This window comes from Chaetura pelagica, unplaced genomic scaffold (assembly GCF_000747805.2).
Source record: "Chaetura pelagica isolate M959 unplaced genomic scaffold, ChaPel_1.0 scaffold13, whole genome shotgun sequence".
NCBI classification, from domain to species: domain Eukaryota; kingdom Metazoa; phylum Chordata; class Aves; order Apodiformes; family Apodidae; genus Chaetura; species Chaetura pelagica.
The window spans coordinates 270,995-286,473 of NW_009954543.1; the positions used below are offsets into that span (position 1 = coordinate 270,995).

The 15,479-nt window shown below is 38.1% G+C and overlaps 1 protein-coding gene across 1 annotated transcript in view; it reads left to right on the forward strand.

Annotated features, from left to right (window-relative positions):
- Positions 1-14,707, forward strand: part of BRE (brain and reproductive organ-expressed (TNFRSF1A modulator)) — a 170,871-nt gene extending 156,164 nt beyond the window's left edge. The window contains exon 11 of the mRNA XM_010004931.1: positions 14,644-14,707. Coding sequence (XP_010003233.1) covers positions 14,644-14,707 — 64 coding nt within the window. The remainder of the gene's footprint in view (positions 1-14,643) is intronic.
- The last annotated feature ends 772 nt before the right edge of the window (positions 14,708-15,479 follow it).

Genomic DNA, 15,479 nt, shown 5'->3' on the forward strand with positions numbered 1-15,479 from the left:
TATAATTGTGTCTCATTTTTTCCTTCCATGACTAAATTTTTAGCATTAGCAAACTTCACCATCTTCATTTGCTCACTCTTGCAGATCGTGTAGGTATATGTTGAACAACACAGGTCAAAACACCCGTTTCTGTGAAGTTTTCAGGTGACTTCACCCTAATAGTATCATAATTCATGCCTATCTGTTCTTACTTTGACTGCTGTTTATTCACTTACGGGTCTTTCCTCCTGCTGCGGTAATTCAGTCTTTTAAAATCTTTGAAAAATTATCCCAAGTGCCTGTAGGAAGCCCAAGCAGTGGGTGTTACTTGAATCTTTTTTGTCCACATGGTTTTGGTACCTTAAGAAAAGAAGAGATTTACGAAGCATAAGTTTGACTTCTACCCAGTTTATCATATTTACTCAAGTCTACTAGTTCTGGGCTGGTTTATGAATGTATGGGCTTTTTAATAACAGTCTCTACTGCTTTGTAAAGTAGAGACATGAGATTTCCCAGTCCACAGTTCCTTCTGTTCTCCCAGACCTTTTTTAAATTGACATCACACTTCTCTGCTATCAAGCTGTTTTAAGCAGAAGGTTACAAGCTATTTAAGTGTTTAACTTTCTCACACTTGAGTTTCTCTGGAACTCTGGGGTGTGAATATCATCTAGGCCTGCTGATTTGCTTGTGTGTGTTTTGTTGATTTGTTCGTTACCTTTTTGGCTGCATTTCTACGTGAGCCAGATCTTTTGGTACATCCCTTGCAAAGCAAAGCAGGGTTCTGATAGGGCAGCATCTTTAAGCACCTCTGCAGTGAACTTGGATGTAAAAACTGTTTCATTTATTCTTTGTGACATTACTTCTTCTCGGCGTTCTTCTTAGTTTTGGGACAATTTTTGTACTATTTGACATGGTTTTATTTGGAGAATCACAGCTAATTTGTTCCTCAAATTCATTTTTATCTGCTTTGCTCTGCTTTTACATACCAGTTTTAAGAGTTTATTTCTGTCTGTTTTCCCTATTCAGAGAGGAATCTGACCATTTGAGAATTTCCTCTTACTTCTAACAGTGAACATACCTCTTTTGAATAGCAAAGAGAAATAACTTCTTTAATATGTTTTATATAATCACAGCTGTATGGCATCTCATCCCTTTCCTTCTGACTGGTTTGTCCTAATGAATATCCCAAGAAGTTTCTTTTATGTTTTGGTATGTTGCCTTTGGCCCCAGTTGATAAGCAATCTGGCAAGGCAAAGCGGATGGCATGATGAAATCAGTACTTTCACCTGCAAGCAGACTTTGTTTTCAGGGATGCTGATTTTCAGACTTGTTATGGATACATCTGTGGTATAACCCTTCATTTCTGCCTCTGAAGTACAATTAAGGGATTCAATGATCTTTTAAAGATAATTCCAAATCTGTTATTACTTCTGTGATCTCCTGTCTTCTTGAATCTCTACACTTGTCTTTCCTTACAAGCTTCAGTCCTGAATGTATCTTCATCCAGTCTTTTCTGCTTTCTCCTACTTCTTATATCATCCCTGCTTTCCCCCCTCCTTATTTCATTGCATTCTTCACCCTGCCTTTTGTATTTACAAGAGATTCCTAGTTGCATCTTGTGTGGCACTGACCGTGTCCTTCAGATCTACTAAATAGTTTGCTAAATAATTGCTCTCCAGCAGTGGAGTTCAATGTGCACTTACGTAGCTGAGATAGGAGGAAATAGTGTCTCGAATAAACAGTATCTCTTTAAGAAGTTAACCTTTACCTGGAGTGGAAAAATATGGCTATGGCACTTAAGCAAATAGGAAAAATAGAGCAGGCTTGTCACATTATAGATCATAAGACTGGAAATTTCCTGTGAATTAAGCACTGTATTTAAAAATATTGTATGTAGATTGAGTTTTTCCATTATGGCCTTGGAATAGCATTCTCATGATCCACTGGTAAGGAAGTGGAGTGACCATGCTGTGACAGAGATATTCCAGTGCCCCCTTTTCAGACACCCACTACCCCAGCACTGAGTAATCCCCAGGGGAAAATGGAAGTTAAGAAAGCAGAAGCAAAATTTGCTATGATCTAAGACCACAAACTTCATCTGACTGAAGCAAATCTATTTATGTACATTGTGGAGAAGGTGAAGGAAGTGAAATGTTTATCTCTTGAACTAGCAAGCAGAAGGCATTGATAAAACTTTCAAAACAAAAGGCTCCTTTTGCTATGTGTGCTTTGGGACGCTTAGAGGCACTGTGTTTTGGGGACATTTCTGTGCAATACACCTTTGTAAATTCCCTTCTATCTATATCAGAAACTTATGAGAGTAAATCGCAGAATTTTGATTTCCAGATGATTAAAAAAAGTTGCTTGCTTAGTTACTGGCCTTGCTCTGTATGCACAGATTACATCCACTTTAAAGTGGATGTCACTTTTATCTGTAGTTGTCAGTAAAGGTCCATGTGTTTGGAAGCATGTATGTTCTTGGAACCATCTTTTGCAAAGTGATGACCCTACTTATGCTGCTGCTTTAAAATAAACATTAATTGCCACTCTACATCATGAGCTACAGTCCTGACTCTGCAGCAATTGCCTAGAACTCCCTTCCCTTGTGTTTTGCCTTTAGTCAGGTCATTATATTTATGGTTGTTTCATTATTTGAACAGATTGTCAAGTGTCATTTTGCTTTATGGTAAGTTAGGCAGCAAAGTCATCTTAATTTTTACAGCAAAGCTATGCTGAATCTTGACTTAAAAAAATTCAATTGATATTATAGTTTTTTGGAACAGAGACACAAGTGTTTAGCCAAATTAAAATTTAATTTTTATTTCTGTTTGCTTCATGTAGAGTAAAGCCACCTGTTATTTCTGCAATCAGCAAGCCATAGAAAAATATGTCTAAATATAACCACTTCTTGTACCTTTCTGTGTAGCTTGAATCAGAGATGGTAGTAACTCCAACAAGAAATTCTGGAGGAAAAAAGACATTGTTAGTAAAATACAGAAAGCAGCTTTTGGACCTGAGTGAATTTTAATGTTTAAACTCCGGATCTGTACTTAGTTTCACTAGTTCAACTACTTGTGTTTCCTGTTATGGTTTTGGCTTTTCAAAACGTACTAACGTTTTACTTTGTAATTCTGGAGACTATTTTCTGTCATGTAATATAATTAAGTGAGCTGAAGTCAACAGTATTTCTTAAAAATGTGTATTTTGTTGGCTGCCCACTGCAGCCCTGCAGCTCTGTCAATGCTTCATTATTGTTCTGTCCATCAGCCTGGGTGCAGTCAGTGCCTTTTGTAGACTGGTAGGTGGAGGTTACAAAACTCCTTGTAGGTAAGTCACAGCAAAAGGCAGTAGAGAGACAGAAATATTGGAAGAGGAAGAGATTACCTGATGAATTTTTTTGGCACCTGGAAAAAAAAAATTGCTAGCAGCATAATGGCGGTGTGCACTGACTGCTTTGTACATTTGTGTGTTTAGCCAGTTACACTAGCAGTAATTTAAGAAGTATTGTCTTGCTGTTATATAAACACTTCATATGTTTGCTTGGCATTGCCGGGTTTGGAGATGTATAAAATGGAGAACTGTGTAGACGTGTTTCACGTAAAAGCAAAATATTTGCTATAGATAAAGCTGCCTAGTAAGGAAATTATAAACCACATCCCAAAGAGCGTATCATCGAGAAGGTGAGTTTAGAAACATGAAAATATGCCAAGTATTGTTATGTATATTTGAGGCAATGCAGAAATCCTGGAGGGTACTTTGATCATTCTGCTGCTGTGCTTGAATAAGTTTTAGTGATGTTCAGATTCAAATCGTGGTTTAGAAGTGCGGTGCGTGCCATGATTGTCCTGATTTTCATCAGCTTCTGTGCCCTGGTCCCTTGGCACCCAGCCATGTCATGGGCCTGCCTGCCTGCTACAGCCCAATTCCAGCTCTGCAACCAGAAGCTAGAGTGCTGAGAACTGGTTGTCACTTCAAGCCCTGCAATAGCTTAGATCTGCAGAGGGAGATAATTTGTTTTAACAATCATTTTCTTTAATATCGTAAAATGTCTGGCTTAGAATTCATCTCCTGTTACCCTGTAGTTATCCCAAAGCAGGAGAATGGGTTACTCTCCTCTGCTGTGAGAGCCTGGTGAGGAATGCTGAGGAAGTGCCTGTGAATAAACAGACAACATGGTTTGCCCGATGGAAATAAAGTTTTAATGCGTTATATAGAGTAAAAGTAGCAAAGAGGTTTCAATGTCGCACGTCTGAGTTTACAAGGGAAAAACTATGCCTCAAATGTTGGCATGAGGCCTAGGAAAAGAATGGGCTTTCAGTAGATTTCCACACTTCTCTGTCCAGCCCTTGTTAAACACAAGGCCTAGAGATGCAGGAGGGGAGGGTATAACCACCTGTTACGGACCTAATGAGCACTCATATGGAGCATGACCTAAATACAAAAGTGGAATTAATACATCAACTTATTAATTTAAATTCCTTTTGTTAATTAGTACTAATCGTGTTGAATTAGATAGCTCCTGACAAATGGAGTTTAAGAAAAGAACAATTATATTAAAAAAGGAAAGGTTGACATCCTAGATTTTGTTCTGTTATAAATAAACAGCAAATCCTAGAGACTTTAGAGTCTTATAGTAAATATCTTCTATACAGGAGATTATTAAGGGGTTCCATAAAGCAAAGCAGCTGGCTGTGCCTGTGTAGTCACGAGAGGACAAATCCTCTTGCCTGGCACCCAAAAGGTATTGTTGTAGGTGTTCGGTATTTTCAAAACAAGTTTTCATTGTGTCAAAACAAGTTGCAACAAGAACATAAAAATACAAAGGCACATTGCATATGTATGTGTACTCCGTACAAAAACACTTTGTACTTCAAAAAGTGAATAATCAGGCGACGCTGATAAAGCCAGGAGAAGCTTTTTTATATTTCTAACATGGCTATGCTGTTGAAATAATTTATATAGCAAGATTTCATTGCAAAGTGTCAGCATAATAATGCTAGTCCAAGAGGAATAGGTGAAAGACCTCAAGAGGCCTCAGGCTGTCCTTTACTCTGACCTACACTCTTCTTAGTTACTGTTTTTACCTAACTTAATTGGAAGAGGGGAGGATGTTGCTATTCTAGCTAATTTATGAAGATCAGTCATCTCTGGACTGGATTTCTGTTAGGATTCTGTGGACTGGAAGAAACTTGTAGATGTCTTACAGTGGTTCCTTTAGTGTGCAGCAGGGAAGAAATACAGAATAGAAAAAGATGCAAATCCTAGAATTGGAACTCCTCTTTTAAAAAAAATAGAAAAGGAGAACAAGGAGAGCAGTGAGAGAGAAGGTGAAGGAAGTGAAATGTTTATCTCTTGAACTAGCAAGCAGAAGGCATTGATAAAACTTTAAAAACAAAAGGCTCCTTTTGCTATGTGTGCTTTGGGACGCTTAGAGGCACTGTGTTTTGGGGACATTTCTGTGCAATACACCTTTGTAAATTCCCTTCTATCTATATCAGAAACTTATGAGAGTAAATCGCAGAATTTTGATTTCCAGATGATTAAAAAAAGTTGCTTGCTTAGTTACTGGCCTTGCTCTGTATGCACAGATTACATCCAGTAGCTGTCACTTTTATCTGTAGTTGTCAGTAAAGGTCCATGTGTTTGGAAGCATGTATGTTCTTGGAACCATCTTTTGCAAAGTGATGACCCTACTTATGCTGCTGCTTTAAAATAAACATTAATTGCCACTCTACATCATGAGCTACAGTCCTGACTCTGCAGCAATTGCCTAGAACTCCCTTCCCTTGTGTTTTGCCTTTAGTCAGGTCATTATATTTATGGTTGTTTCATTATTTGAACAGATTGTCAAGAGTCATTTTGCTTTATGGTAAGTTAGGCAGCAAAGTCATCTTAATTTTTACAGCAAAGCTATGCTGAATCTTGACTTAAAAAAATTCAATTGATATTATAGTTTTTTGGAACAGAGACACAAGTGTTTAGCCAAATTAAAATTTAATTTTTATTTCTGTTTGCTTCATGTAGAGTAAAGCCACCTGTTATTTCTGCAATCAGCAAGCCATAGAAAAATATGTCTAAATATAACCACTTCTTGTACCTTTCTGTGTAGCTTGAATCAGAGATGGTAGTAACTCCAACAAGAAATTCTGGAGGAAAAAAGACATTGTTAGTAAAATACAGAAAGCAGCTTTTGGACCTGAGTGAATTTTAATGTTTAAACTCCGGATCTGTACTTAGTTTCACTAGTTCAACTACTTGTGTTTCCTGTTATGGTTTTGGCTTTTCAAAACGTACTAACGTTTTACTTTGTAATTCTGGAGACTATTTTCTGTCATGTAATATAATTAAGTGAGCTGAAGTCAACAGTATTTCTTAAAAATGTGTATTTTGTTGGCTGCCCACTGCAGCCCTGCAGCTCTGTCAATGCTTCATTATTGTTCTGTCCATCAGCCTGGGTGCAGTCAGTGCCTTTTGTAGACTGGTAGGTGGAGGTTACAAAACTCCTTGTAGGTAAGTCACAGCAAAAGGCAGTAGAGAGACAGAAATATTGGAAGAGGAAGAGATTACCTGATGAATTTGTTTGACAACTGGAAAAAAAAAATTGCTAGCAGCATAATGGCGGTGTGCACTGACTGCTTTGTACATTTGTGTGTTTAGCCAGTTACACTAGCAGTAATTTAAGAAGTATTGTCTTGCTGTTATATAAACACTTCATATGTTTGCTTGGCATTGCCGGGTTTGGAGATGTATAAAATGGAGAACTGTGTAGACGTGTTTCACGTAAAAGCAAAATATTTGCTATAGATAAAGCTGCCTAGTAAGGAAATTATAAACCACATCCCAAAGAGCGTATCATCGAGAAGGTGAGTTTAGAAACATGAAAATATGCCAAGTATTGTTATGTATATTTGAGGCAATGCAGAAATCCTGGAGGGTACTTTGATCATTCTGCTGCTGTGCTTGAATAAGTTTTAGTGATGTTCAGATTCAAATCGTGGTTTAGAAGTGCGGTGCGTGCCATGATTGTCCTGATTTTCATCAGCTTCTGTGCCCTGGTCCCTTGGCACCCAGCCATGTCATGGGCCTGCCTGCCTGCTACAGCCCAATTCCAGCTCTGCAACCAGAAGCTAGAGTGCTGAGAACTGGTTGTCACTTCAAGCCCTGCAATAGCTTAGATCTGCAGAGGGAGATAATTTGTTTTAACAATCATTTTCTTTAATATCGTAAAATGTCTGGCTTAGAATTCATCTCCTGTTACCCTGTAGTTATCCCAAAGCAGGAGAATGGGTTACTCTCCTCTGCTGTGAGAGCCTGGTGAGGAATGCTGAGGAAGTGCCTGTGAATAAACAGACAACATGGTTTGCCCGATGGAAATAAAGTTTTAATGCGTTATATAGAGTAAAAGTAGCAAAGAGGTTTCAATGTCGCACGTCTGAGTTTACAAGGGAAAAACTATGCCTCAAATGTTGGCATGAGGCCTAGGAAAAGAATGGGCTTTCAGTAGATTTCCACACTTCTCTGTCCAGCCCTTGTTAAACACAAGGCCTAGAGATGCAGGAGGGGAGGGTATAACCACCTGTTACGGACCTAATGAGCACTCATATGGAGCATGACCTAAATACAAAAGTGGAATTAATACATCAACTTATTAATTTAAATTCCTTTTGTTAATTAGTACTAATCGTGTTGAATTAGATAGCTCCTGACAAATGGAGTTTAAGAAAAGAACAATTATATTAAAAAAGGAAAGGTTGACATCCTAGATTTTGTTCTGTTATAAATAAACAGCAAATCCTAGAGACTTTAGAGTCTTATAGTAAATATCTTCTATACAGGAGATTATTAAGGGGTTCCATAAAGCAAAGCAGCTGGCTGTGCCTGTGTAGTCACGAGAGGACAAATCCTCTTGCCTGGCACCCAAAAGGTATTGTTGTAGGTGTTCGGTATTTTCAAAACAAGTTTTCATTGTGTCAAAACAAGTTGCAACAAGAACATAAAAATACAAAGGCACATTGCATATGTATGTGTACTCCGTACAAAAACACTTTGTACTTCAAAAAGTGAATAATCAGGCGACGCTGATAAAGCCAGGAGAAGCTTTTTTATATTTCTAACATGGCTATGCTGTTGAAATAATTTATATAGCAAGATTTCATTGCAAAGTGTCAGCATAATAATGCTAGTCCAAGAGGAATAGGTGAAAGACCTCAAGAGGCCTCAGGCTGTCCTTTACTCTGACCTACACTCTTCTTAGTTACTGTTTTTACCTAACTTAATTGGAAGAGGGGAGGATGTTGCTATTCTAGCTAATTTATGAAGATCAGTCATCTCTGGACTGGATTTCTGTTAGGATTCTGTGGACTGGAAGAAACTTGTAGATGTCTTACAGTGGTTCCTTTAGTGTGCAGCAGGGAAGAAATACAGAATAGAAAAAGATGCAAATCCTAGAATTGGAACTCCTCTTTTAAAAAAAATAGAAAAGGAGAACAAGGAGAGCAGTGAGAGCAAATACCTACGATTCTCAGCTGTGTCTAATACAGCTGAAAGGGGTAAAATTCAGTCCTCACCTCAGTCCTGAGGTAAATAACAGCATGTGCAGGTTATTCAGACAAACTCACTGTTAAGCTACTGCATGATTCGGACAACACAGGACTCCTGACAAGAAGGGTTCCCAGCTACTCCAGAAGACTTGGAAGGGTTAAACAGAACTATTCAGAGATCCCAACAACTACAGGCGTGCCTGCCCAAGTTAGATCTTTTAGCTTGAAAAGGTTGAGGAAAGGAACCCCACATTTTCCTGTATGCCTTGCCTAGACTAGAAGAAAAGTGATTTATTTCTCAGATATACTAGCTACTATGTTCTTGAATACATTAAGTTTGTTCTATCTTTAGAGCCTAATATTTTCAGAATTAAACCATAGTCACAAAAACATTTTACAAGAATTAATTAGAATATTGGAATAATGAGTAGTATTTAAGAATAAAATTTATTCTCAAAGCCAATAGTAGGAAAAAATCAAGTACAATAATCTGAGTCTGTCTTCTGATGAGAAGGAACACAGTACATGCACTTTATATAGTGAGAAATAGTAAAGACAGCCCATGTATCTTTGTGAAAAGATCAAGATTTCAGCTCAGGGGCTTTCATTTGCTAGTGAAGAATGTGCAGGGACAGACTACACTGTGCTAGTAGTAGACATATTGCTGTACAGCTGTGCAGCTAAGTCTGTACTTCATGTGGACCGTCGAGATTATTTCATCCTCTTCCTTTTTTTTCAAATCATCTCTTGTTGGAAAAGGCACTTGAATTTCCCACATCTTGAGCTGAAAGACATAAAACATGCTAGTGCAAATAGAGCTAGAGTGGATTAATTTGAGATGAGTGTGCTGAAACACTTGGCACCCTTCAACCAGGGAGTTTAAGGGGAATCTATTTTGTGAATGTCTTAGGAAGATGATTCATCACCCCATGATGAATGTCTTTGTCCCAGACACAAAAAGCAGAAATCTCATTGGTACAGCATTTTGTACGCTTTTTTCCTCACAGAGTTTGAATCTTAGTATTCTGCTCCAAATTTCCCACATGAAAATTTTAAGAGAATTAGAAACACCTAGACAGATCTTTCAACTTTATTACACAATGAATGGTATAGTCGGCTATAGCACCTCTCAAGCCAAAGCAATAGCAAAACCCAGATATCCTACAGTCTCAGAATTCTGCCACCATAGATATGTGTGAAGTGTTGTTTGACAGAAGGTTGCAGCTGCATAATCGAAAATCTTTGTAGATTTTCAGCATAGAAATCGGAAAGCAAAAGATGTTATGAAATGGTCGATGTAGATTTTCTACCAACTATATTTTAAAAACCTAGCACTAAGTTATACTGGAAAAAACATTACAACTAGAATGAAATTTCACAACAGCGTGTGGATTCTGAGCCAAGTACGTTTTAAGTGCTGCAAGCCTGCACCCCTAGGATTTAGACATCTATGGGCTTCTGGAGACCTTGTACCACACTCAATGATTTTATATCACTAGAAAACACATAAACAACGAGTGATCTAATTGTACATTCTGTTAACAGATACCATTTGCAATAGCAAGACTTCCTTTCCACTGGATAATAAGGTGTAGGAAAGATAAGTGCTTTGCTCTCAACAAATGTCCTTGAGTGTAGCACCTGAAATTCAGATATCAAGTGTATATAGTGGTTAACTACGGCAAAATGTGTTGTTTTATGGAGTGCTGAAGAAAATATCCATAGAAACCCCATAACTTTTTACCTTGACCTTGGAAAAATGACCATTTGAAAGAACCAAAACAATAGACAAAAAACAAGATACTTACAGTAAAACGTTCAACAAAGAGTGAGACACGTGCCTGTATCTGTATGAAGATTGGCACCCACTCTAAGCTGAACAGAAAGCAACTCTTTAAGCACAGTGTAAGCTAAGATCTAAGCCAGTATGAGAGGGGTACAGAGCCGTTTTGCTCAACACTCACATGAAGAATATCTGTGGACTTTGTACAAACCAGGTTCTCTGTACTTGAAGGAGCATTTTATGCAGCTCATTTGAGCTTGTTGTAACGTCAGCGTGACACACTGACCCACCAAGAACATGGTCAAGTAAAGCAGAGTACAGAAAGAATGCCATGTTTCCCCCGAAAGGTGAAAAAGCATCAGTGGAAAGCTGCAAAAGCATTGCTGGAAAGCTGGTATCTGCCATATGAGCCTAGAGAAACCATAGGTCAGGTTAGCTTGCTGCATCTTCAGTGTAATTCAATGGGTACTCCAATTACTGGATTTTTTAATAACAGTTCTCTAGAGCTGAAAAGCCTACCTAGGGGATGTAAAAATCATAATTTCAAAACAATTCAGAGAAACTTGAAAGTGTCATGTGGCAAGGGGTCTGAAGCAAAAAAGACGAGGTATTTTTATGTGAGTTCCTGTGGTGTAGCACAGATCAAAGTTATTGAGGATGTAAATTTATGTGAATAGCATATGAGAAATTAATCTTTTCCCAAAGTTCATGTTTACATTTAAGATTTCTTTGTACCCGTATGTTCAGTAAAAGTATGAGTGGTTTTTTTACCAATTTAAAGCCTTTCTAAAACGAATAGTGTTCCATATGAAAGAGGCCCTTACTATCCATTCTGTAGCAGAGTGTTATCCTTCAGAAAATATTGTATTTCTTTCAAGTTATTTCATGTAAACCATTGTGATATAATGTCCATATATGTCCATGTCATGGTCCTGTTTGTTTGGAAACATATGCACTTTGACCTCAATGCCAGTTGGTTGATAGATGAAACTTACTCATCCAGTAATTGGTACTTGTTCTATTCCTCTTTGCTGGTAATCTCTGCAGGGGAGAAAAAATGTCAGAGTTTCTGTTTCACAGGAAGTATTTTAACATATGGTTTTGTCCCAAACTTTAGATTAAAAGTTCTGAAAAAAATTTTGCTTGGAGCATGAAAAAAAAAATATATAAAAATGCAGTTAATGTGACAGTATAATGCACCTGCTAACAGTAGGTTAGTGCCTACTGGAAACAGGAATTTTAATTATTTATCCCAGCATTCTTTATGTACTGGATCCTTTAAAGAGACTACATCTGGTGTTTTGTTTATGCTTAAGACTCCAGGGCCTTGTCTGTGTGACTGGATGTATCCTCTCCAAGATGCTGGACAGCAAATAAGCAACTTAATATCAAACTGATTATTTAAGCTCACTTCTGCAAACCAGAGCATCTCTTTTCAGATCAACATAAACCAAAATACCATTTTGTTTTCGTTCTTTTCACTAATGAAGACTCACTAGCATTTCACAGAAATGCACACAACTGGGTAAAACCAGAATTTTCTACTGAGAAAGGCATGTGATTTTTTTTTTTTAAGGAAATTCTGACAAGCTGTAATGAGTAATGTCTTTACTGCCTGTTCTACTCCTTCACATATACTGAAAATTTCTTGATACTTCTGTGCATTAGTGCTTGGAACTCCCTCCTTCTGTGTAGTGTTCATTAATATCAAAGCAGTTTGACCTCCCTTCTACTTCCCCGTATTTCCTCTTCAGTCTATTAAATGTGCTGCAGCTGATACGGTCCTACCAAGAGTATTGTGCCTCTTTACAGGATCTTTTTTGGTTTAGGTTAAGGGTGTAGGGTTTTTTTGGTGTGTGTGATGTACTATAATTATCCTTTTTTCAATATTTTTTTTTTTTAATCTCAAATACCTAAGGTGTGTGAGAGAGGAGCAGAAATGGAGGAACATATCCTGGGTAAACGTGGTACTGTATTTGCTTCAGTCTGGACAAGACCACAAATGATAAGGGCAAACTGAAGCATGTCCTTTAAAGTATGGAAAGAAAAAAGTAGATGCTCACAAATTATGAAGTACTAATGGAATTTGTGTAGTGCATGGAACACCTTCAAAAGGTTCATATGACCTACCAGTGAAATAACATTCTCTTTGAAATAGTCCATCTGATCAGAATGTAGGGAGGTGTTAGATTTAGTTTAGCAGCAAAGGATACAAGCTCTACTGCAGGAATCGGTGAAAAGAAAGGATGCTGGTGTAGATAAAGATGGTGTGGGAGGATGTATGTGGTATCAGAAGCATTCGTTCTGGAATTTACCTAACAGTAAAGTCATTGAAATATAATGCAGTAAGTGTGGTTTTAAGAGGATGCACAGAAATGCTATAAAGGTCTTTCAGAAAAGAAATAAAATGTAGGAGAATATTTCTGCTTATATTCTAATTAATGAATAAGAACCTTTACAGTTTAGGAAGAAGTAAGTTTTAAGTAACATCAAGTCAGTAAGAAGATCATGTGCATGGAAGAAGAGTCTGCAGAGAGGCTGTCAAAGGGGAAGGAAGAAGCTGCTTAAAATAAGCAAGGAGAAGAATGTAATTAAAAGTCTTGGCAGATAATGCAAGAAGAAATAGAAGGATGATAGAGTGTGGCATTGACATTGTGCAAGTGATATTCCTTGAGCTAGCAAAATTACATAGAGCTGACCAGGACATACCTAGGCTGTGGTTTCAAACGTATGCTATAAACACACAAATACAGAAATGGCATTCAGCTGGTAAGATGAGATGACAGGCATCCCTTCTCAGCTGGTGTATGTGTGCATGTTTGCCAGGATGAACAACCACTTTTGTGGGCATAATCATGGGGGCTGCTTTCTGAACTTGGATTCAATAAATCAGAGTGTGGTCTGTAAATATACAGCACAGTCTGTGTATGCTGTAAAATGTGTGTGCTGCTTTTGCTGCTTTTCTTTCCTGTGTCTGGGCTCAGCTTCTCAGTCCAGAAATGTTTTTACTTTCTATTGCTCTGTTAACCTTTGGACGGCATCTCATGTTTGTTTACAGCTTGTGTACAGAAGCTGACTGAACATATCTGTTAATTAATTTGCCAGGCATAACTTCACAAAGAGAGGAGAGCCTTCTCTTTTGTGGTCTTACAACTGTTTCAGATGTAAGGAGGGCTGATTGGTGCTTGGTGATTGCCAGAACTTCTAACTGAATTATTAAATACATATCATGATTGTGAAGATGATCAGTGTATGTTTGCCTCAGGAGGAACACCAGCAGAGAGATCACTAACATAATGAACATAGTTGCAGCTATTCTCATTTTGGATTGTTTGGGGGTTTTTTGTGGGTTTTTTTGTGTAGATAAAGTGAAAGTTTGGTGCAGAAAGTAGTAGTCAGAATGATGAGTCAGCTTCTAATATTACTTGCAAATAAAAGGTATCACTGAGACATATAAAATATGTTTACTACATGGTTGAGTATTTCAGTGCAATAAACTCAAAGGTACAGCTCAAACTCAGTGTTGGATACTTGGGTTCAGCTTATTTTACAAATTTATGACTCACTTGATTATTTCTAAGAAGGCAGATGAAGATCCAAAATATACAAAGCACATCTTAATTAAAAGGATTAATGTTATGACCTTCAGAGTCTAAGGAAAGGAATTACAGTTCATACAAAGTGTTAGTATTTATTCACTATGTCTTACGTAAACTCCTGCCATTGACAATTACTCTGTGCTGTGTCAAGGTTTCTGTAAGGGGACAGATAAGGAGCTTATCTTCTGCATATATGCTGACTTCTCCTCATTATTCCCCTGCTGCGTTAACTTTTCTGTGTTTGGGCTTTTGGTACCATATGTGACGCTTTCTTCAACACAGGAGAAAAAACCCAACTTGTTGTCCCATAAACGTGGTGAACATCAACTGCATCAAAAAGTCCCGGTTTTAAAATGCTGCAGGCAGTGGCATTGCCACATTTGTGGCTCCTCTGAAGTGTTTCTTACTTTTAGAGCCATTCAAAGGTGTGATTTCCAGTCTATTATACAGCTTATCTCTGAAGCTTTGCACTGGATAAAATGTGGATGGTCCGTCAGGCTCTTCTGACAGTGTCAAGTTACTGATGCTGACCACATTAAGAGGTTAGTGGCAGGACCCTGAGGAGAGAAGTGCTGATAGGTCTAGAAAGCTGGAGTGTGTGGATCTGCTGCGTGCTTGTGAGAGGAGCTCAGACTGAGCCTGCTAATGTTGTTCTTCTCTGCTAAAACCCTGGCTGCGTCCATGCGCACACCGTGTTCCAAGTTTATTCCTTCCTAACCATGTGTTTTCTTTTTTTCAATAGGGCATATTTCAAAACGTTTGTCCCTCAGTTCCAGGAGGCAGCATTTGCTAATGGGAAGCTTTAGGCAGACTTGGGCACGGAAATGATACTGCACAGGTCCTTCAGTCTGCATGTGTCCTGCCAGCCCACAAGAAGAACTCCTGGAAATGGATTGGACTGTCTCGATAGGTGCTTTCTTGCCTCTGAAATGGTTTGGGTAGCATCAGTTCCTGTCAGATTTCCAAAACAAAAACCTCATTAGCATGCTAAAACTTGAGTGTTTGGTATTCCTCCTGTCCCTTTGCCTCTGCCACCATCATTCCTTTATGTATCTACTGTATTAAATTTAAAAGGGTGTGTTTTGGTGTGGTAACATTTTCTTGTGCCAAGAATGTCCCATATGTTATGCCTTGTTTCCTCGTCTTCAGATGATGTAAATTGGATTATTTTCTTTCCATGAAAATATGATGTGATTTGTATATTTAGTTAACATTTCCAGTGTATCCTAAGAAAATGAAAAGCTGCCATATGTACCAGGAATGCCTAACGGACTGTACAGTGCCATATTCTGCCTTGGAGGTTTGCTTCTCACTGTGGTTGTTTTTCTTGCTGGCATGGATATGGGTTGCCAGTTCAATTCTCAGTGCCTTTCAAGTTGGTCTGATACCAATATGGCAGGATTTGGGTGGGGTTTTTTGAATATTTCAGTTCAAAGCTCATCCTACATTAAATGCTATGCTTTTATGCTTTGTTCTTATTTCCGTTTGTACCATTTTGGTGTTTTTCTATTGAACTCCCCTTGCCATTGCAAAGAAGTTCTACTTCTTAGTACCAATGAGCAAGGAGCTAGTTACATA